We start from the raw sequence: 24,725 nt of genomic DNA, 5'->3' as shown, positions 1-24,725 counted from the left end.
GAGGAGGATCCTTAGCTTCTAAGCCAGTGGTTCTCAACCTTCCTAATGCCACGACCCTTTAATGCAGTTCCTCATGTTGTGGTGACCCCCAATTTCATTGTTACAAATTGAACATAATTAAAGCATAGTGATTAATCACAAAAACAATATGTAATTATATATGTGTTTTCTGATGGTCTTAGGCGACCCCTTGAAAGGGCTGTTTGACCCCCAAAGGGGTTGCGACCCATAGATTGAGAACCGCTGCTCTAAGCAGAGAGGAAACGAGGCTAGTGCACAGTGATGCAAAGAGCCAGCTCCAGAACAACCACCTTGCCCCTTACCTGGATCATAGACTCAGTCAGAACAGCCTCATTCACCTCCAGGATGACATTCTTAATCTCTTGATAGGGCATGCGGAAGGAACCCAGAAAGATAGCTGCCAGAAAATGAGGTACAAAGACATGTTCTCATCTCTTTCTCCTTCCAGCCCATCCACAAGCCTTTGCTGGACAATTTTCCTACCAGTGAGTGATCTTTTGAAGTCACCATCAGAAACCTCCACCAGCTCCCCTGCTTACATAGTCAGAATCCTGAGTCCGTCCAGTGTGTAAGGTTCCCACCTCCCAACTTTCTCTCATTAATCCCTGCACTGATGTCACATACCAACCACATTGTTCCAAGCACTGCATTCTACAAACACTGTGACTCTATGCCTTTGCTCCCAGGAAGCCTTTGATCTTCTCTATATACATCAAAGACGTTTGTTCCACTCTATTTTAGTTCCACTCTCTCATGACTCCATCCTCAAAGCGATCGTTGCCTAGAAATGTTCTGATTCTTAATTTAACTGCCATATCCCATTTCCTAACAAACACTTCCTATCCTTCTAGCTCTCTTGCTCACTCATCTCTAAATGGAAGAGCCCGCCCTCTGTCTTCCTCCTTCCCTCCCTCTCTCTCCCATTCTGTCTCTGAAGAGGGCTGATCATTCCATTTTCTCAGAATGTATCAATTCCACTTACAGTCTACCACTTCACTCTCTACTATTATTCTCATTTCTAATACCCTTATGTCTGTCCACTTGTTTCCTTCTCCTTCCAGTCCCTGGTTAATTTTGCCATCTGATTTCTCTATTCTTATACCTGGGCTAATGAACATGCATGCTAGTAAACACTGCAGGTCAGAATCTAGGAATTTGTGATGGCGCCAAGGATAGCTGAAGCTGCAGTACTGCCTAGTAATCTTTCTAGTGTCCCTAGTCTATGTTCTCCCGGCTGTCTTTGCAGCTCCACCAAAATGTCCCCATCCTCCCAACTGTCCCACCCCTTCCACATTAGTTGTAAGAAGACCTTGCTTCTCTTAAGTGAAAAATTGAAGCCATTGGTGAGATTACTTGCTCAGCTTTCTCTTATGCCACTTGCAAAATGAGCATTAGGGGCCCTCAGATGGAAGCAGACAAGACAAGGCTTGGGTAAGGACTTTGGAATCATCTAGAAGAAAACTGTGCCAACACTTCTGTAAGCTTATCAGCAACTACTCCCATGTACTCATCCTTTTGTCATGTTTCACTAGAACAGGAGATCCTAAGGATCTTTTTTTTTTAATTGATTTTTTACAGAGAGGAAGGGAGAAGAGATAGAGAGTTAGAAACATCGATGAGAGAGAAACATCAATCAGCTGCCTCCTGCACATCTCCTACTGGGGATGTGCCCGCAACCCAGGTACATGCCCTTGACCGGAATCGAACCTGGGACCTTTCAGTCCGTAGGCCGACGCTCTATCCACTGAGCCAAACCGGTTTTGGCCCTAAGGATCTTTACTTCAGCTTACATACATACTCATTTCTCCTATCTTTAAAAAACAAACAAAATCAAAATCCTCCCTGACCCAATATCCTTAATTATCAACTTCTTTCTTTCCTTCACTTTATAACATTCTAAAAAAGTCCATGAAAAGATGACAATCACTTACTGAATGTCTGCTTCATGTGAAAAACAGTACCTTAAACACAATCTACATACATGATCTCATTTCACCCCATTCCTAATATCCATATAAGTTTGTATTCTTAGCCCCATCTGACCAAAAAGGAAACTAATACTTCAAGAAGTTAAGCTACTCATCCAAAGTCTCACTGTGCTAGTAATGGTTAGAGCCAGAATTTAAATACACTTGGATTCTAGAGCCTCTAATCTTAACTCTTATTCTATACTGAAATTATTCTTGCCTTGGCTACTGACTTTCCTAAGGCCAGATGCAAAAGATACTTGTCCAGTCCTGATTTTACTTGACTCTTGTCTTCATCTGACACGTGGACTACTCCCAATTAGGACTATTTCATACAATTTTTCTTGCTGCTCCTTGCTAGCCATTTTTCTTTGAGGCTTCTACCTTTTATTATTTGCCCCTTAAATATATTTTTTTCAAACTATAACATTTATTTATAAAATCACAGAGGTAGAAGAAGTAATTCATAGAAGAAATGGGCTTAGGGAACAAGTTATATAGGCAAAGGAAGAACTCTTGAAGCTTAGAAAGGTAAAGGTGACATGCCTGGGGGGAGAGGGAGGAAGACAAGGAGAGGATGGTATGGGTGTGTTCCCAGGAGGGAGAGTTTCCTGGGTCCTCTGTCCTAAGGGTTCTAAGGGTGGAGATTTTAGGGGAAGTCCCAGGGGAAGGTCTCAATATAATATTCAGCAGCTTTCCAGGTGTGTCCTTTCAGGGTCAGGGTCTCCACTGATTGATTGGTTATCGCCGGGTAGGGGGTCATTATTCAATGTAGCTGGTCTTGAGGTCAACCTTGGTGCTCCCTGTCTGGTTTTGCTGCTTTTCTGGGCCTGGAGCCGAAGTACAACTGAGGACTAGAAGTTATCTCTATGGTCAGGGAGTCCAAACCACATGACCAGTGATATGCTAGGGCAGGAAAGGTCACCCTGGGGGCCAGGTCCCACTCTACAATTGTCCTTGGCTAGGCATCTGAGGCTTTCCACCCTGGTGACCTTCTGTACCTAGCCCATTGTTCTTACTCTGTGCCCCTTAAATATTAATAGCCTTCAAACCACATGGTTTCAATTGTAACTCATACTATCTCCTAAATTCCTATCTCCAGTCAGAACTTCCTGATTTCTATACCCAAATTCCTAATACACCCATCTTTTTGGAGGCGTCTCACAGGCACCTTAAATTTTATTCTAAAATTAAGTTAATCATTTCTACCCACTACCATGCCACCTCTCATCATGCCTATCACCTACCACTTCTTCCAAGACAAAACTACTCCTGCAGGATTTTCCATTTCAGTAAATGGTATATACCCGTGGTCGGCAAACTGCGGCTCGAGAGCCACATACGGCTCTTTGGCCCCTTCAGTGTGGCTCTTCCTAAGCCTTAGGAGTACCCTAATTAAGTTAATAACAATGTACCTACCTATATAGTTTAAGTTTAAAAAATTTGGCTCTCAAAAGAAATTTCAATCGTTGTACTGTTGACATTTGGCTCTGCTGACTAATGAGTTTGCCAACCACTGGTATATATCATCCTCTGTAGAGTGATGTAAATCTAAGAAAACATCTCCTTTATCCCCTCAGTCAATTACTGAGTTCCATTAATTCTATCTTCTTATCTTCCAGGCCCTGATCACCTCTGACCTAGTTTACTTATTTATTTACTAGAGGTCCAGAGCACGAATTCGTGCACCAGTGGGGTCCCTCGGCCTGGCCTGCAGGATCGGGCCGAAACCGGCTCTCTGACATCCCCTGAAGGGTACTGGATTGTGAGAGGGCGCAGGCCAGGCCAAGGGACCCCACCAGTGCACGATCAGGATGTGGGAGGTTGGCCAGCCGGGGAGGGACTGCGGGAGGAGTGTGTGCCCTCTAGTAGTCAGTGCACGTCATAGCAAGCAGTTGAGTGGCCTTAGCATATCATTAGCATATTATGCTTTGATTGGTTGAACAGCTGACTGGACACTTAGCATATTAGGCTTTTATTATATAAGATAGAATTTTTTAAAATTGACTTCAGAGAGAGGAAGGGAGAGGGAGAGACAGAAACATCAATGATGAGAGAATCATTTGATCAGCTGCCTCCTGTATGCCCCCTACTGGGGATTGAGCCTACAGCCCAGGCAGGAATCGAATGGTGATCTCCTGGTTCATGGGTCCATGCTCAACCACTGAGCAACACCAGCCGGGCACCTCTTAGTTTAAAGCAAAAAAATAACTCACCTCTCTGCCTACAAACTTCCCCTACCCTAGCACTGCAGCCTCAAAATCACTGCTAGAGTAGCCTTTCCAAAAATTACATAGGGTTGTATCACTCACTTTCCTGATTAAAATCCCTTCAGTAACTTCCATAACTTTCAGGATGAAATATATACTTCTTAGCCTAAGCCTACCAGAATTTTGTTGTTAGTCCTCACTGGAGGATATATTTTCCACTGATTTTTAGGGAGAGTGGAAGGAGGGAGGGAGGTGGGGAGAAAGAAAGAGAGGAAAACTGATGTGAGAGAGACACATCAATTGGTTGCTGCCAGCATGAGCCCCTATCAGGCCAGGGGTCAACCTGAAACCAGGTACATGCCCTTGACCAGGAATCAAACCTGAGACCCTTTGGTGCGAGGGCTGATGCTCTAACCACTGAGCAACCAGCCAGGGCTAAGCCTACCAGACTCTTTTTGTAGTTCCTCAGTTGCACAATGTTATCTCATGCCTCTGCTTCATACATACTGACTGCTCTGCCCGAACAAGCCAGCCCTCATCCTTCACTTATTTCACTATTAACAGTTCTTTCAACTCAGGTTAAGCAGCACACCCTTTAGAATGATCTCTAGCATACTTCCCCCACTAGATTTAGATGACCCTTTTCCTAGTGCTCTCACAAGCACCCTAGTACCCTTCCATCACAGCACTTACCACGTTGTGCTATTAGCATTATTTACTTCTCTATCTCCACCCAAAGTGTGGTTCATGAATAGGAACTATGTCTCACTCAGTTTTGTATCCCCAGCACATAAGAGGCACTTAATAATTCTTGAATCACTAAATTACATCTCCTAGACCATCCTACCCTAATCTCAATCCTCTTCCTGAATTCTATTTTCCATATCGATGTCACTCAATTGGAAACAATAATACACTACCCCACCGTCTTGTATCATTTTCTAAAATAACAATTACTCATATTTTGTTCCCAGAGATAAACCTTGGGAGGAGGAATTATGTCACATGACTTTAGTCTCCATAAAAGGACTTACCCACAGACTATTTAGTACAATTTGTTCACAATGATGTAAGATTATATAGCCAAGAATAATGTAAAGGCTTACTGCTCTCATTGTATCACTGACTTCACTTACGGGTATGTGTACTCATTATTTGTGTGGCCTCTGCCAAGTCACAATAGCTCAACTTTAGTTTTTCATTTGGAAAAATGGCGACAATAGCTATATCGCATGATTGTGAGTAGGTTTTACGGACTATATACCCTTTCATCTCCGGAACCCCGTATGTGCCTAATAGAGCCTGCAACATGGCAGACTTTTTGTTGAGCAAATATTTAAATCTATGTTCTTTGGGAGATCAACAGTTGAACAAAAAATGAACATATATTCTGATCATCAAATAAGTACTACCTGTATCAATTTTGCAGAGGAGTCTGGCCTGAAATTCTGCCAATCATAGTTACGGGAGTAAGGAGCAAATTCAGAGCAGAACTCTTTGGAGTTATTGATCTGACTCTGAGAAGTCCAGGATTTACATTATTTATCCTAAACCACAAAGTTATTTTAGATTTAACTGAAGTCAAGCCAACACCTGCATTTAAGAGGAAATACTTAAAAGAAAGAAGGAAATGTACACAGTATCTGGAACATTTGTGGTAGATTGTCTGTGGATACAGTGGAAACAGTAAGGGCTTTGAAATAAAAAAATCCAAGGTTCAAATCTTCCTAGCCACGTGACTAGGCAAATTCCTAAAAATCTTAGCTTCTATTTCCTTGCCCTAAAACTATATATTAACAATTTTGCAGAGCTATTGAAGGGATTAAACAAGATTGAAAATTCACTATGCAATATCTGGCATACAGCAGGAACTCAACAAATGGAAGTTTCATATCAAGGGACCTTACATCCACCAGAATTAAGCTCTTAGAAATCCTTCACATTTCAGGTAGTTCAGATCATAGAGTTACTTACAGAGATTCTGGGCCGTTTTTGAATCCAACACCTTTAATTCTTTTACTTTTTTCTTTTGCACAGATTTCTTTTCTTCTCCACCTTCCTGATCTTTCTTGGCTAGAAAGGGAAAGATTAGAAAAGCAACATTAAGGACAAACCACATCTGTGCCTTAATGAACTAGTGTTCCATCCTGGAAAGGCCCTTCTCATCCTCTCTATTAACAATGGTCTCCTATTATATTCCTTCAAGGCAAACCTCTTCTTTAACCAACCACCCTTCATCACTGACTTCCTCCTCCAACTATAAAAAATAACCTCATTTTCATTTTTAATAGTTATCAATGCTTTCCTACCCACATCTTATCTACTTGTAGGGAGCAGCAAACTTTCTGTAAAGGGCTAATTTGGTAAATATTTTAGGTTTTGCAGACCATATGGTCTGTCTCAGGTCTGCCACTATAGCATGAAAGCACTCATAGACAATACATACACAATATGGTTGTGTTCCAATAAAACTTTATTCACAAAAACAGGTTGTCACCTTGAGGGGCTATAGTTTGCCAACCTGTGTATACAAACCTCAGAGTTTATTCTTGTATTATTATTTATTAATTATTGTATTTTTTTCCATATGAACTGTAAACCTACAACTATAAACCCCTGTGTATGTGTATATGAGAGAAAGAGAGAGAAAACATTTCACCCAAAAACAGAATAAACATTTTTTCAAGTGCTCACTGAACATCCATATCCAAGAAAGACCTTATCTGTGCCATAAAAATCAATAAGATAGATTAAAATCTAGGCCCTTTAAGGCTAACCAAGATAAAAAGAGAGAAGACAGGAATGAAATGGAATATCACTTCAGGTCCTGAAGCCATGAGAAGAAGAATAAGGTGATACTACAAACAACTTTGTACTCGTAAATTGGACAACTTACAAGAAGTGAACCAATTCCTCAAAAAACAAAAACTACCAAAAGTCAACCAAGATGAAGTAGATAACTCAAATACTACTTGAAACCACTTAAAAAACTGAATTCATAATTTAAAAAGGTTCCTGAGAAAGAAATCTCCTGGCCAAGAAGATTCCACTTAGAGAATTCTACCAAACATTTAAAGAAAATTAATGCCAATTTTACATAATCTCTCCCAGAAAACAGGAGGGAACACTTCCCACTTCATTTTATGAATGCCATTGAATTATTAACTTTAAACGGTTAATTTTATGTTATGTGAATTTCAACTCAAAAAAAGAATTGGTAATTGTTTAAGATACTAAAAATCACTAATTAAATCAGTGAAATTTGAATATGGATTTATATTAGATGACAGTAATATATCAATAATAAATTTTCTAAATGTGGTAACTGAACTGTGGTTATGGAAAAGAATGTCCTTGTATTTGGGAAAGGCATACTGAAGAATCTACACTAATAAAAGAGAAAGATGCAAATTGACCATACCTTTGTGACGCCCACTAGCCAATCAGAAGCGAGTATGCAAATTAACCCAACAAAGCTGGTGGGTTAATTTGCATATACAGGTGCAGAGTGGCCAGGGGCAGGGCGGGATGCAGGCATTCTGCACCGCCCCAGTTGCTCCAGGCCTTTGGGCAGTGTGGGAAGGCGGAAAGGTGGCTCCGGGCTGGAACAAAGGCAGAAAGGTGGCTCCGGCCGGAGCAAAGGCGGTGCCGGCAGCCAGGGGAAGGAAGGCCCATTCTTGCACGAATCTTCGTGCATTGGGCCTCTAGTTTAAGGATAAAGGGCCATGATGTCAGTACTTATCTCAAACAGTTCAGTTAAAAATAAATAAATAAAATAAAACAGTAAGGAAATATAGTCAATAATATTGTAATAAGTATGTATGATGCCAGGTGGGTATTGGAAATATCCGGGGGTATACTTAGTCAAATATGATTATCTACCCACTATGCAATACAACTGAAACTAATACAATATGATCCTGAATGTAAACTGTAATTGAAAAATACCATTTAAATTTTAAAAATAAATAAAAAGGAAATGTTCATAGCAGCATTATTCCTAATGGCCAAGAAGTGATAACAACCCAGTGTCCATAAACTGATGAACAAAAAAATAAAATGTGGTATATCTATACAAAGGGATATTATTCAGCCATAAAAAGAAAAATGGAGTGCTGATACATGTGACAACATGGATAAACAATGCAAATATGATTAGTGAAGAAGCCAGATACAAAAAAGCACACAATGTATGATTATTTTGATAGAAAATGTCCAGGATCGGCAAATCCATAGAGACAGAAAGTAGATTAATGGTTGCCAAATGGGAAAAGTGAAAATGGGAGTTACTCCTTAATGGATTCAGGGTTTCTTTCATGTTTGATGAGAATGTTCTAGAATTGCAGAGTGGCTGTGGTTGCACCACTTTGTACTGTATAAAAACTATGGAGTTGTACAGTTTTTTATTTGTTTTTTGTTAAGACTCACCAGAGGATATTATTTTCCATTGAATTTTAGAGAGAGTAGAAGGGAGTGGGAGAGACAGAGAGAGAAAAACATCGATGTGAGAGAGAGACATTGATTGGCTGCCTTCCGCACACCCCACCCTCCCTGACTGGGGCTGAGGATTGAGCCTGCAACTAAAGTATGTGCCCTTGACTGGAACCAAACTCATGACCTTTCAGTCTGTGGGCCAATGCTCTAACCACTATGCAACCGGCTAGGGCTGGAATCATACACTTTTAAGGGTGAATTTTATAATATGTGAATTATATCTCAAACAAATGCACACACACACACACACACACACACACACACACTGGATCAGAGATCAAAATGGAAAAGGTAAAACTATTAACTTAAAAGAATTTGGAAAAATTTTTACAGCACTGGGGTAGGCAAAGATTCTTAGAAACAAAAAAGTGCAAACCATGTGGTAGGAAGAATCCTAAGTCGGCTCCCAAGTTTCCCTCCTCCTAGTGCACATACCTTAGTGCATATAGCCCTTCCCCTTGAGTGTGAGTGGGCCTGACCTACCCTGGTTAGCCCTTTTAAACCAGGGTTTAGAGATCAGAGATAAGAGAAGTCAGAGAGTCAAAGCTCCAGCAGACACTCTCCTGCTGTTCTTGGAGAAGCAAACTGACATGCTGTGGAGAAGGCCATATGGCAGGGCATAGTGGGAAGCCTCTAAGAGCTGAGAACAGCCTCTACCTGATGACCAACAAGAAAACAGGAATCTATGTCCTAAAATCATAAGGAACTGGATTCAACCAAACACATGAGCTTGGAAGAGGACACTGAGCTCCAAAAAGCAATGTGGCCCAGCCAGAACCTTGATTTCAATTTGGTGTGACCTTCAGCAAAAGGATTCATCTAACTTGGATTCCAGACCCATGGAAACTGTGAGATAATAAATTTATGTTGTCTTAAGCCACTCTTTATGATAATTTGTTACACAGCAATAGAAAATAATAAAAAAACATTAAAAAATTTGACAACTGGATTTTATCACAGTTAAAAACTTTTCTTTGAAAGACACTATTAAGAAATGAACAAATAAGCCATAGACTGGGAAAAAATGCTTGCAAAACATGTTCGGTAAAAGACTAGTACCCAAAACATATAAAATATTTTCATAACTCAACCATAAGAAAACAAAACCAATTTTTAAAAACAGGCAAAAGATTTGGGCAAACACTTCACCAAAGAAGACATAGACGGTAAGTAAGCACATGGAAGGATGCTCAACATCACTAGGTCTTTAGTACTATGTATCAGGAATTAAAATTAAACCTTAACCCATTAGAATCACTAAAATTAAAAAGCAAAACTGATGATACTAAGTGCTGGATGCAAAATACCTGCAAATCTCACACATTGCTAATAGAAATGAAAAAAAAACAAAAACCCACACAAAACAGGACATAAAAACAAAAACAAAAAAAATAGTACAGCTACTTTGGAAAACAGTTTGCCAGTTTCTTATACAGTCAAACATACATTTATTGTAGCATATGACCCAACAATCCCATTCCTACATATTTGCCCATGAAAACTGAAAACAAATAAGTCCATACAAAATCTTATATGCAAATGTTTCTATTGGCTTTATTCATAATTGCCAAAAACTAGATCCAACCCAAACGTCCATCAACTAGTAAACAGATATAATACTCAACAATAAAAAGGAATGAACATGAATACCACATCATGGACAAATCTCAAATACATTAAGATAGGTGAAAGAATACACCCTTAAAAGGCTACTTAGTGTATGACTCCATTTATATGACATTCTGGAAAAGACAAAACTCTAGGAACAGAAAACAGGTTAGTGGTTGCCAGGGCTGGTGGCAGGAGAGAGAATGAACAAATGGGCAGGAGAGAATGATGAACTATTGCCAAAGAGGTAAGCAAAACACTGGAGCACTGTCCCAATGCCAGTTTGATGGCTTCATGCGCTAAGGATGGACAGGGGTCAAGGTCCAGTTTCTGCCTAATGTGGAGACTCTCACATCAGACTCTCTCTTCGTTAGCTAAGAACCCAAAGGCTACATCCTCAGAGTAAAAGTGAACACAATAGGCTTGCAGTTGGAAGGCCTAGAAAGCCTATATTCTAGAACATAAGGAACCAGAGATAGATCAAGCCTTTCCAAAACCACAAACATTGGCACAGCTCACTCACTTGACTGGATTAAGGTGATCAGCTCTCACTCTCATCTGTTTAGAGAGGAAAAACCAAATAGGAACAGACACAGGAATGATCCAGACATTGAAGCTAGCCAACAAGGATTTTAAAGTAAATATAGTTAATATGTTTAAGTATATGGAGGGAAAAATAAAAATAGATGAAGATGCAGAAGTTCACCAGAGAAATGAAATTTATTTAAAAAATAAATCAATGGACATTCTAGAATTAAAGACTATTATAACTGAAATTAAGAGCTTGATAACTGGGTTTAACAGGAGACACAGTAGTTGTTAGTGAATTGGAAGACAGGTTAAAAAAAAAGACACAAACTAAAGTACAGGGATAAAAGATGAAAAGCAACAAAAAAGAGTGTAAGGGACATGTGAAAAGGACCAACATACAATTAATTGGAGGCCCAGAAAGAGAAGAATTAGACAGAAGCAGTTAACAATATGGTAGTATGCATGTAAAAATTTGTTAAGAGGGTAGGTCTCAGATTAAGTGTTCTTACCACAAAAAAAAAACAAAAACAGAAACAAGGGGATATAAGAAATCTTTTGGAGGTAATGGATATGTTTATTACCTTCATTGTGGTGAAATCACAAATGTATGCATTTGTCCAAATTCACCAAAATGCATAAATTAAACTAGAGGCCCAGTGCACAAAAATTTGTGCACTCGAGGGGGGGGGGTGTTCCTCAGCCCGGCCTGTGCCCTCTCACAGTCTGGGACCCCTCGGGGGATGACCACCTGCTGGCTTAGGCCTGCTCCCCCGGGGGATTGGGCCTAAGCTGGCAATCAGACATCCCTCTGGCAGCCCGGCAGCCCTCGGGGGATGTCCACTTGCCAGCGGGGAGCAGGCCTAAGCTGCAGTCAGACATCCTTAGCGCTGCTGAGGAGGCAGGAGAGGCTCCCACCACCACCGCTGTACTGGCAGCCATCAGCCTGGCTTGTGGCTGAGCAGAGCTCCCCCATGTGGGAGCGCACTGACCACCAGAGGGCAGCTCCTGCATTGAGCATCTGCCCCCTGGTGGTCAGTGTGTGTCATAGTGACCAGTCATTCCCAGTCTTTCTGCTATTAGGGTCAGTTTGCATATTACCCTTTTACTATATAGGATAGAGGCCTGGTGCATGGGTGGGGGCTGGCTGGTTTGCCCTGAAGGGTGTCCTGGATCAGGGTGGGGGGTCCCGCTTGGGTGCCTGGCCAGCCTGGGTGAGGGGCTGATGGCTGTTTGCAGCTGGTCACACCCCCTTCAGGGTGGGGGTCCCCACTGGGGTGCCTGGCCAGTCTGGGTGAGGGGCTGAGGGCCATTTTCAGGCTGGCTGGCGACTGAAGCACCCAGCCTCTCCTTTTTTTCTTTAATTCTGGGATTTATTTACCTTCTGTTAACCAAGACACTATAAAAAAAAAGGTGAAAAGACAAGCTAGAGAGTCAGGGAAGATGTTTGTGATACACTTAAGTGACAATATCTAGAATATATAAAGAATTCCTTTTGTTTGGAATATCACCATTTGCAACCCTAATGAACTAATAAATCTATGCGCTGAAAATCAATAGCTGCTAACATCACAGAGGGACAACCAGTCATTATGTGCCCTCTGAAGAGAAACCTAATTCCTATTATGAAGTCTTGGCAAAAAGACAAATAGAGCCTGATTCTGACTGAACCTCGAGATTCAATTACCAATTTACAGTAAATAAAGGACACAGAAACTACACTAGGGGAATACAATTACAAAATCCATATTATGGGAAACTCCACAGGACAAGTGATATAGTTTTTACAACAAATGAATTTTAAGAAAAAGAAAAAGAAGAAGAACCTATAGATTAAGAGAGACAAAAATGACATTTTAAAATACAAGCAAAACTAAGTTATAGTGTTCAGTAATATAAACCTGGGAGATAAAAAATAAAGAAGTGATTGCCAATCAGGACAGTGATTTCTCTTAGAGGGGAAAAAGCATGGGGGTTCCTAGGTTTTCTATCTCCTGACATGTGGCGTTTACAAGGGTATTCACCTTGTAATAATTCAAAGTTGTATATCTGTTCTATGTAGCTTTCTGTATTTTTATTATATTTAACAATAAAAAGTTTAAACATTAAAAGAATACCTAGCTCAACGGGTGTGGCTCAGTGTTTGTGTCAACCCATGCACCAAGAGGTCACACGCCTGGGTTGTGGGCTCGATCCCAAGTAGGAGGCAGCCAATCAATGTTTCTCTCTCATTGATGTTTCTCTCTTTCTCTCTCTCTCTCTCCCTCCACAAACTTCAATAAAAATAAATTTTTAAAAAAGAAGACCACCTAAAAATTAGATAATGATAATTTGGAGGAGAAATGGGAAGGGTAGTAAGAGAAGTATCATCCTCACTTTTCTAGCAGGGAGACTAGAAAAAAAAAATCGATAAAAAAATTTCCATTTATAAGTCAAGAAAAATAGGCAAAAGTATATTATTTTTTAAAGTATTACTATACAACAGAGAATGACTGTCACTGAGACTGATAAAAACTTTTTTTTTTTTTTAAAGAAGGGGTTAGCATTCCAGGTAAGAGATGAGGGAATGACAAGGTTATAGCAGGGCTGAAGACAGACATAAATAGATGGATTTGAGAATTATCTCATAAAAAGAATCAAACAGGCTTGGTGTAGACAAATATTGAATTCAAAGTGGTATGAGTCAACAATACTGAAGGAACTAATGCATTGTAAGAGCAAGCAAACAAGTAAATACATTGTGCATAACAGGAGCCAGGTAAAAGGAAACCATGGTGTTAAGTGAGGATAGTGGTTACCCTAGGTCAGGGGCAGGAGGATTAAGTCATCGGTTGTAACTGAAGTGGACACAAGGAGTTTCTAGTTCTTAGTAATGTTCTGTTTCTTGATCTGGGTGTTGATTGCATGGATATAAATTTCATTTTTAATTTTATGAAAATTCATTGACTCGTACACACAATTTATACACTTCAACTTGAAATAAGAAAAAATACACACACGATTTTGATTATAAGTACTACATATACAGTATAAGTAAAGACTACAAGAGAACATGGACAAATCAATTTGTTAAAGGTAGTGAGACAGTGTAATTATGTGTACATTTTTTTAAGCTGTCACCCACAGGGAACTGAGAAAGAGAAAAGAGGCATGGGTCTGGATACTACCTATTAACATTATCATATCCTTATGAAATTCTCTATAGCTGGCTGTGGTTCTGCTTTCACACTGGGTTGGGGGAGGGAGGGACCCCAAGGACAACCAGCTATAGAGTCAAATATAGAGCCCATCGATACTCCCATTAGCAGCTGTCTCAGCCCTGTTAGAGGAATGGTGCATTAATTCAGCATACAATTTTATAGCATTTAACATATAACCTATCAATGCTTGAGTTTCAGCCTCATTTTGCCAGAGCAAGGATGCAGAAGTAGGTGCAGACAGCTTTTTAGCACAGAGGAAAAGAGGAGAATCTCATTTGCAAATGTCTGTGACTCTCTGCTGAGAATACAGAAAAGAGACCCTTATCACTCAGTTGACTCTTTGGTAAAAAGTTGAGTTAGTGCCAGGGTTTCTAGAACATTTCTAGCTGCTGCAATCCTGACCTCTTCAGCAGATTCAAAGCACTTTTGCTAACGGGAACTACAGCTTCCAAACTGGCACACAGCCAATCTAGTCTCCAAGAACCAGACTTCACAAGTGCACTGCCAGCCTTGCCAAGAATTCAGACCCTGCCACTTCCTTTCTGTAACCTGTGCCCTTCCCAGGAGCAAAGGAACAGATTGCCTGCCGTGACTGCTAAAAGTCAGAGTCACTGACCCATTTCGGGAGGGGGAGGATTGAGCATCAAGCAAGAGCTTTCATCTCATCATGTGTATATAAGTCAAACTCAGGGGTAATCTCCAAAAAGGTCATGGGGAAGAGTTGGGATGTTATAATGCTGAAGCCATGGAAGAATTTTCAAACATACCCACCCCCAAAATTATATTTTTTTCTTTTTATAAAACAGTCTATGAAGTGCCGCTAACTCATTAGGTCTGATCAGGGAGACAGTGGTGGGAAGACCAAGCAGAGGATCTGGAATCACCCTAAGGATGCAGCTATTACACAGCATGTAAATCCAGTGTCCCAAAGCTTAACAAGTCTTTAATTCCTAGGAAAGACCAGGGTCCACTTCAACCATGTCCTCTAGTAACAGAAGTCTGCAAACTTTTCTAAAGACTTTGGCAACAGGCCACCATGTCAGGAGAAATAAGCCACTTTCGCCCTAGTTGGTTTGGCTCAGTGGATAGAGCATCAGCCTGTGGACCAAAGGGTCCTGGGTTCGATTCCAGTCAAAGGCACATACCTCAGTTGCAGGCTCCTCCCCAGTCCGAGCCCTGGTTGGAAATCATGCAGGAGGCAACCAATCAATGTTTCTCACACATTGGTATTTCTCTCTGTCTTTCCCTTTCTCTAAAAATCAATGGAAAAATATCCTCAGGTGAGCCACTGTTCCAGTAAGAGACTCCAGCGCTTCCTCCACCTGAAGGCTGCAGAGCATTGCCCTTCACTTCTCTGCCATCACCTCGGGGAAAACCCTAAAGATGGGAGGCTCTGCTCTATGAAGAGAAGTCTGGCTCTGTATCTTCCGTGTCCTAACCTGAGTGATCCTCCCTATTTCCTTAAGAAATCAAGTCTATAAATAAATTGCAAGATTAAAAAATGAGGACAGCACAAAATGGAGAGGGAAATATAGACACATCAACCAAGTGCAATGTATAAATTTTGGTTGGCTCTGATTCAAATGAACAAATGATTTAAAAAATTAGTATTATACGATAATGAGAAATTTAAACATTTTAATATCTAATGATATTTTTTAAAGCCTTTATTTTTTTATACACATTCTGAACTACTTACAAATTAAATGACATGACTAACTATGACATACTTTAAAATAACTGGGATGGCAAGGAGGGGGCTGACGAAGGTAGATAAACAAGAGTGGCCATGAATTAATTTCTAAACTTGGGTGATGGAAACACAGATATTCATACTATGCTCTTTATATGTATATATTGTATATATGTTTGTTTTTAATCCTCACCCCAGGGTATTTTTTTTTCCATTGATTTTTTTTAGAAAGAGGGGAAGGAGGGGAGCAAGGGGAGAGAGAAACATCAATGTGAGAGACACACATCAATTGGTTGCCTGCTATATGTGCTCCGACAGGTGCTTGGGGGACGAACCTGCAACCGAGGTGCATGCCCTTTGCTGGGAATCAAACCAACAACACTTTGGTCCAAGGGTCGATGCTCTAAATGCTGAGCCAAACTGACCAGGGCTGTTTCTTTTTTTTTTTAATTTTCAAAATAAAAACTTTTTTAAAAGATTGTTTTCCTGGAGTCATCAAGGTATCTAACTCTTCTCAGACAACTAAGTGAAAAAGCCTTTTCTTGGGCTGGAGAGAGGGGGTGGGTGGAGGTGAAAGAGGGAACAGGGGGGATAAGTGGTGATGGATAAAATAATAATAAAATAAAATTTTAAAAGGCCCTTTCTTCTTAGCTGATCCTATAATTGAGAATACCATCCTAAACATCTCTGCAATAAAAACCACCTAAACCCGGGCTTAGATTCTCAGTGAGACAAGGGATGCTCTGCCTGCTGTCAGAGACTAGCCCCCTGCCACTGTTAGGTGTCCAGCAGCCAGTAGCCACTTGCTCTTTGCTCAGCTGGCAGGGACTTGCTACATCTATTGCTCAGGATGCAGGCAGCCTGCAGCAAGGGAAGTCCCTGGTGATCCAGTGCTGAGTAAAGGAGTGTGTGGAGTGCCTCCCTCCCAGTCTCACCCCTCCCTTGCCGCACTCTTTTTTTCCTGCGTCACCAACACAAAATGGAGTTAGCTGGAAACAAAAACAATTTGTCTAAAATGGCTGCATGCAGCAGGGAGTGCCGGGCAATAAAGCGAAGGGAAAGGGCACCCCCTGCTGTCCAACAGAGGGACCCCGTTTTGCTTTTTTCACCATTTTTTAATATGTCAAAACAATCAATCTGACAGAGTCCAAGCTAATTTTGTCATGAATCTTGATCACATGTTGAATTCTAAAATCAAAGAATAGAAATTGAGGCACAAGAAGGAAAAATAATCTTTGGGCTCTAAAGACTAAGAATAGTCAAGGCAGAGTCAGCTGCCTGAATCCCAGTTATTGCTTGGTTATAATTGGTAACAGAGTTAGTTTCTAAGGCCCACAGGACGGAAGGGAGGTCCTGCTTTGCACAGTATTCCCCAACTTCAGTAATGAGCTAAGGGCCTCCGGAGTCCCGCAGTTATAGCCATCACTTCCCCAGGAATTCCTGTAGCAGGCTTCTCTCAATGAAGACCACAAACAGGAAATGGAGGCAGGGGGAGTAGCCTGACATCCTGAAAACTAAGTGCTTACGAATTGCAGGTGGTAGTAAGTAAAGTAGGAAAAAGGACTTTGATATCTAATGCCAGTTACATCTGCCGAGCTGAAAGATTCAGGCTGAGCTACAAAGCACTCCACCTAACCCTTAATTCTCACTCACTTACTCAGGACCACACTACTTCCTCTGCCCAAGACAAAGCCTGCGGCATTTGTCCCTATTCATTAGGGAACATAATCATATAGTACACCTCCCTTAAGTAAGCCAAGTACCGTATGACTAAAAGAGAACACATGAGAAAGGTGGGAAAAGCACAAACATGCTTAAAATTCTGTGGGTACAAGTCACCACTGTTTCTGCTACTTAAATAAAGCAGCAAAATATCCAGAAAGGGAGATAACTGCAGTACATGTAATACATATGAGCACAGAATCAAAATAGGAAGTTTAAAAAAAATGTGGACTTTGGTACCACTGTAGTTCTCGATGAAGAAATAGGGTCTTTGTGGAAGAGTCCTAGATCTCCCCCGCTTATCTGAAAGAGTAGAACACTTAGTAAGATCCCCAGGAAATAACAACAAACTTTCTGTGAGGGTAACGGCTCTGGAATCACGAAGTCCACCCAGCATACAATAAGCCGTGTCTGGTAAGTTCTACCCGAGTTCTCTGATTCTGGGAAGAGGACAGAACATGAGAGTGCTCCATGTGCTAATGTAAGAAGCTGCCCAGTTGGAGGATTTCTACTTTATATTCCTCATAGCTGTAATGTGCATGAGAGAAGAATTCAGCACCTCACAGCCATTTGTAGGTATACCTCACAGGAGGGAAAAACAGACAGACAGCATACCAAATGAACAGCTGTTATCCCTGCCCAAAGGTAACCAGATGCCCACCACTGGCCTCTTGGCCAAAACAGATAGGCATCTGCTAAACTGCACAGAACTACATCATTGGATGTGCATACTGTAAGGAGGGATGGAGCAAATTGGCAGAAATGGATAAACCTGAAGCACAGGAACAAAGCCAGACAGAATTCCAAAGTGACAAGAACTGGGAAGAGGGGGACACGATGGGATTCTGAAAGGGTGGGGGCAAAGCAGTATTAGAAATCCAGGCACTTCTCAAAGCATGGGTCATTCAGACAGTACAGTCACTGAATTTCTCACACTTTCCCAGCACACCCAGGAAGGTGACTCAATGAGGGAGTGCTAAGAGATCAGCTTTAGAGATCTGGGTGGGTAGGGACTGAAGGACAGTCAGTGCTCCGAGCAAGTCAGCAAAAGGGTAGGACAGACAGGTTTATGCAAGGAACAGTAGGCTAGAGGGCAGGAAAAAAGGCATCAAATTAAGGTACTAGGAATAAAGTCTTCCCTTTCTTAAAAAATGGATCAGGATCTAAATAAGGTCCAAACACTGCAACTGACTGACATGTTTAAAAATTCTATTTTAATCTCTATGTTCCCCTTGATCTCATTTTTTACCTTGACATCTACTTTTTGAAGAAATCAGGACACTGCCTTCTGGTGAAAAGCAAAGCCTACTGGAGCAGTGCCATGCCAGTCCCCAAATGCAGGCACCTCAGGTTTCTCTAAACATGCCTGCCTTCTTACCACTCCCTTTCACTAAATGCTGAATTCTGCGTCCAACAGATCTGGGGTCCAATTCTGGCTTGATATTTACTTGCTATGAGATCTTAATAAGCAAAGGACATTAATTCTGTACCTGGTATGTCTCAGCTATAAAATGAAGGTACTACCTATTAGACAGCATTGTTTTAATAATTAGAAATAATAGGTGATAAGCTCCTATCACAGTCTCTGACATTAAATAGATATTTCTGAATAAGACAGAAGGAGAAGGCAAAATACCTTCATCTTTTTTAGGTGCTTGAAGCATTTTTAATCTGCTCTGTCTCACCCACACCCACCTAAATACTGAATAAACTGCAGATTTCTAAGTCATTCTCTGTAACAAAGGATCCTAGAAATACCCTCCATTTTATTCAGGGGACTGGGAGGGGAATAGTGTAAAAGTGGAACAAAGAGAACAGATGGAATAAACACCCAGCCCCCAGGCTGAGTCTGCAGCTGCAGCTGCTGGTTTTCGTCATATTGCTGTATTTTTCCCTTCTTTGTTCCTAAGGTGGAAGCCAGGAAAGGGTGGGGAAAAAGAGGGGGAGGAAGGGGTGGGGACGAGGGCAGGATCGTCATCACTGTTACTGAAAGTCACCTGATGCTCTCCTCCAATCCCCAGTCTCTGACCTCACAATCTGGAACCTGAGCCAAAATAGCTCAACTGCGCACACCCCGTGGCTGAAAAGAAAAATGCAAGCAGAACAGAAATGCAAGCAGAATAGGAAAAGAGGGACATTCTTAAAAGGATTTTAGCAGTTTTTCTTGCCAAGAGTAAATTTAAACACACACACACACACACACAGTGTCATATATTCCAATCTAATATATACAAAAGAAAAAGTCACTGATTCTTAGAACAGAGCTGGGATTACTGGGATAAAGAAGGAAAGGATGACTGCATCTCATCTTGCACACATGGGGTTACCAATGCCCTTCTGTTGTTTAACGGGGGTTCCCATACCCAAGGGAGTTGAGAGAAGAACAAATAGCTTTTTTGGGTAGAATCTGATTTTCCAACAGGCCAGGATCATTATGGAGAGTGAAGTAAAAGACGCCATTACCTGCTTTGTAAGACTACTCTCTACTCTGCACATTAATTTATCAGGTCCAAGACTTCTAGAAACCCCCCTTTCAAGCACCCTGGACCTTGGCAATTTCCTTCTTAATCCCTCTGTACTTCCCATTATAATAATAAGATGACCGCATTATAGAAAAATGGAAGGAAAAAAATCTAGCACCCTAACAAAAACTCTTCTAGTTTTGTGGTAACATATTCTTCCAATCTTTTACTTCTGCTGTATTTTTCCTGTAAAACAGGATTGCAGTAAAGGTTATATACAATTGTTTCCTGCCTAGCACTGTATCATGAGCATTCATCCATGCTGCTCCAAAGGCGAGCACCCACACCCACCTAAATACTGAAAAAACTGCAGACTTATTCTGTAGAGCTATAACACGGGACAGTTAAACGGTACTAAGTTCTAGAGCAATTCCTTCAGGACAAAAGCTAAGAAGAAACAATTAGGTGAGTCATCCTTTTTTTTTTAAGACTATACCCCTCTATGAAGTAGTGCCCTTACACTAGTGACACAAAGCTCTGCTCTAGAGTATAACACTCCAGTAAACTAGCTAGAGGTCTGGAAGGCCCCTTAGCAGAACTTTTCAAATCTCTTTTCCTCATACCACAATGCTGCAAGGCTCTAGAGTGAGTTGCTGTATTTTTATAGAATTGGGTGGTTCACTAACTGTTCAGTCATGATATAAGAGGGTTTTCAGTGAAAACAGAGAGAAAAAAAGGACTCATGCATGCTAAGATGCAGTCAGATCAAATGGCTCATTGCAGCTACTGTTTCAAAAAAAAAGGACCAATTGCTTCATTACATTATATTTTTGTATTGTCATAGTATTTATTATAAAATACATGCTTTAGAATTTTTTTAAATGAGGAAAATTTCTATGTATTGATTGATAGGAAGATTGTCCAGGATACGGACAATATGTAACAGTATAGATAGAATGTTGCCTTTTGGTAAATTAGGGAGGGAGGATAAGAATCTATATTAGCATTTGCTTATAACTGCATTAAAAAAACACACTGAAAGGGTAACCAAAAAATTAATAAAAATGATAATCTCTAGAGGGGAGGGGTGGGGGAAGGATGAGATGGATGAATACAAGGGTGGGAAGAAACTTTTTTATAACTATCTTGACTTCTGAACTCCCTATATTACCTATGCAGAAGAACAGATAATAGAGAAACAGAAAGAAAAGCCCAGAAAAAAAAAAGTCTGTGGCGGAGATACCCTTAGGGCTCCCTGAAAACTAGTCTGGCTACTATTTTATGTTTGCAGGGAGATTTGTCCCTATCAGCAGAAAATTAAGTTCAGATCCAACAACTCCCATAGTGTAAGGGACCCTCACAACAGTGCTTTTTCTTGGGGCAGCAGTTTGGGCTCCAGTATGTCGCCAGAGAGCAATGGATCCTCTTCTGCTTATCCCATAGCCTACTCTGCTCTGAAATTTCCTGGAGATCCCGTTCCTCCTCCTAATCACATCCTTGATCCCTACCAACTCCGGGTCTCCCTGGAGAGAGAATAACCAAACTTAACAAGAGTTATGTCTGCACAGCCACAACACTCTCCATCATGATCTGTACTTCCTCCAGTTTCTCATCAACTCCAACTTTGCTGTAAAAGCCTGAGAGACCTCTAATCATCCCCCCTCCATCCATCCTCTCCAGCCCAGTCAATCTCTAAGTGGGTCCCAGGTACTTCACTGACTCCAGAGAACTTCAAAACATCCTCCAAAGATGTTTTGAGACCTGGCTTGGAAAATAGCAAGAAAATGATTTTGTAGAAGCAATTGCCCTTGAAGTACAGCCTCCAAAATGTTAGTAGACAATGTCAAATTGTTTCCAAAGTGGTCTGGCATGACCTCCATAAAAACAAAGACAATACTTGTACATTATCTACTCTGACACAGACATCACAGCAAGCAGAAAATGGATAAAAGAGTGAAAACTGAAGCAATGGGTCAAGCCAGATTAATATATATATATAACAAAATTACATGGGATGCTTGTTAAAAATATACTTGTCTACAGTCCTTGTAACCTGGACTCTCTGGACTTTTAACAAGTTCCTCCTGTAATCCTTATGTACACTAAAGGTTGGAAATTACTGGCAGAAACAGACATTTAAGTGTAGGGACTAACTGCATCAAGCTGACAGAAATTTAGGCAATACAGATCCCCTATGAGATGATCTAAGTCTCAGACAATGCCATGTAAAAAGGACATTTTGTCAGAAATCAGATCTAGAATCTGCAGGTAATGGTGGGTGGTGTGTTGGGTTTAGAAGATAATTTCAGTCTACATATGTCTAGGATAATAATACAGGCACACTCGAGTTTGAATAGCTAGAAGGAGGCTCTAAAACTGAGATTATCTTGGGATAGTCAGAAGCCAACAAATGTCACAGAAGGGTTGACTGTAAAAACTTTTCTGCACCAGCAAATTCTACCCAGGACAGGCCAGGGGAATTCCCTGAAGGAAACAAATTCAGTATAGTATCTCTGGGAAATTACCAGTATATAATCAGTGGATAGTTCTATTATGTGCTTGAAGTAGCTATTTTGTAGAAACTGAGACAGAGATGAAGTATGAATGTGTACCTAATGGAGTTATAAACATTTAAAATGAACTACCAAGCTAATAAAATATGGCTCTCTATGTAAGCACTCTAAAAGGAAGGCTATGCTTTCATGAAACTATCAGACTAAAACAAGAAACATTCGCCAGACTCCAGGCTCCCAAAAGAACACTAAATTGCTCCGATTAAATACACGAGCTGTGCAGGACAAGATCCTTTTGAAAACAGCCAGTATAACTTCCTGTCTTAATGTTACTATCGGTCCTCCAAACGACTTTCCAGACGGTAGAGGGCAGCATACCAAGCAGTTTGTACTTGAAAACAACAGAGGTTGCCTCTCTCTAACGTGACTGCGTCACTAACAGACGTAACAATGACACATCTAAAATAAAAGAGATCCATGTGCCATCTGGTGGCGAAAAGGAGAAAGAGCACACTGCAGATAGATCAAATTCCTCCAGTTTAGAGGGAATTAAAGTTTAATTATCTTTATCTGATGACACTCTCCCTTTAAATCTCCACCAGTGCATGGAAAAAGAAGAAACTCAGACCACAACAAACAAAACACAGAACTTTTTAAAAAGCTGTCAAAACAAAAGAAGAATTTGAGATGATAGGTAGCACCAAAGACAGCTTATGCAAGAAAGAAAAAAAAGTTTTATAAATTATAAAACAGAACCAGCATTTTAGAACTGACAGGTATCTTTAAGTCCATCTACCTCATTTTACAGATGAGGTAAAGAGTCAAAGCATGAAGGAAAATCTCTGGTGCAATCTCATTAGTAGTCAGATTAAAGCAGATATCGCTTTTCCCCTTTCAGACTCCTTGTAACCCCAAGTGATGGAGTAGATTTATAAATTACAAGACATACTATCTGATATTACAAACCTCTTGACTTCTCTGTGCTAACACAATGACCCTACTCAAAATTCAAGAGAAGTTAGTAAATAAAAGACAAAAGCCCCAACAAATGTTCACTTGTTCTAATTCCATACACTTGAGAGACATAGGAAACTAACAGAACAGACATCTTTCTGCCGAAAGACTCACTGAGTAAGGGGAAGCATGGTGAGCTCTTACAAAATCTTGTTTCTAGAGGTTCAAGTTGCATAGACTACAAAGATTCACGAGGACATTTCCTGATAAAGATCTAACTGGGTGGGTGTCATGAAGTGGACAGAAGAGGATCACAGGGAAAAGGGAAAAGACCCTTGGATCCCTTTTGGGAAAGAGGAGCTTGCTTCCCCACCACAGACTCCTGTTAAAGCCTGAACCATGAAAGTTCTGCGAGAGCAGGACAAGTAAACCTCGCCAGAGCTGTCAGCAGTCTGACCTGTGGGACAGCAGCACAAACCTTGGGATCTGGACCCACACAGTTCTATCCTAACTAGAATACTGTTGTTTTTATGAAATTCTCAGCTCTTGGTCAAGATCTTACTTTTTTGCCAGAGTTCTTTCTAATTCAGTCATTAACCACTTAGAGAACTGTTCTATCCTCACAGTTCCCATAATGCACCTCATATTTTAACAGAGAGAGACCATCTAATGCTATATATCGTTCACCTCACAACTATTAAGGGGCATTAGTTCGTGGATCTTAAGAACCCAAAAGGTTTTTAAAAGAAAGTAATAAACCTAAAAAGAACATCAGTTATCACTTACCACGCTGTTTTAAAACATAATGGTTTTAATGGGATCGTGTAATCAATAAAAGAGTTAGAAGAAAGCAGAATGAAAAGCTAGTTATCTTATACATACTACAGATAATGACCTGAGGCCACCACCGTGATAAAAATGCTCCCTAGGAGAGGATGAAAAAAAGTTAACTACAATATTGAGCATGTTCCCAAGGAATTAAAGAAGCAGAGTCAACAAAGAGACCAAGATAAAGACTCCTTACTGATCATCATAAGGAAAATGAGAAAGTACTAGACCTTTTATAGCACTGCCTATCAAATCTGAACTCTTGGCAACAAATAAATCAACTAAGTAAATTCCTGATATATAGGAAGTCAAGAGTTCAGAAATAAGAGAATAACCCTTGAGAGAGAAAAATGTATGTGAGAACTTGCAGTATAAATTTGAGGACCATTCCTCTCTCCTAGCTCTCCTCTTAGAAAAAGGTGTGTTATCTTCTTGAACCTTAATGAAGCCAGTGGCTGAAGACCTTTAACTATAGGAGGCAGATGTAGAGAGTGAGACAGATGTTTTCTTTAATGCCTGATACTG

The 24,725-nt window shown here is 40.6% G+C and overlaps 1 protein-coding gene across 3 annotated transcripts in view; it reads right to left on the bottom strand.

Annotated features, from left to right (window-relative positions):
• DIAPH1 (diaphanous related formin 1) overlaps positions 1-24,725 on the bottom strand; it is an 83,272-nt gene that overhangs the window by 13,860 nt on the left and 44,687 nt on the right. For all 3 annotated transcript variants that reach the window (XM_036313881.1, XM_036313882.1, XM_036313880.1), the window contains 2 exons: positions 6,173-6,271; positions 324-418 (listed from right to left, as the gene is read on the bottom strand). In XM_036313881.1, the coding sequence (XP_036169774.1) occupies positions 324-418; positions 6,173-6,271 (194 nt within the window). The remainder of the gene's footprint in view (positions 1-323; positions 419-6,172; positions 6,272-24,725) is intronic.

Source organism: Myotis myotis, unplaced genomic scaffold (assembly GCF_014108235.1).
Source record: "Myotis myotis isolate mMyoMyo1 unplaced genomic scaffold, mMyoMyo1.p scaffold_m19_p_6, whole genome shotgun sequence".
In the NCBI taxonomy this organism is placed as follows: domain Eukaryota; kingdom Metazoa; phylum Chordata; class Mammalia; order Chiroptera; family Vespertilionidae; genus Myotis; species Myotis myotis.
Note: the sequence above shows the minus strand (reverse complement) of the source record. Positions and strands in the feature narration are given on the sequence as shown.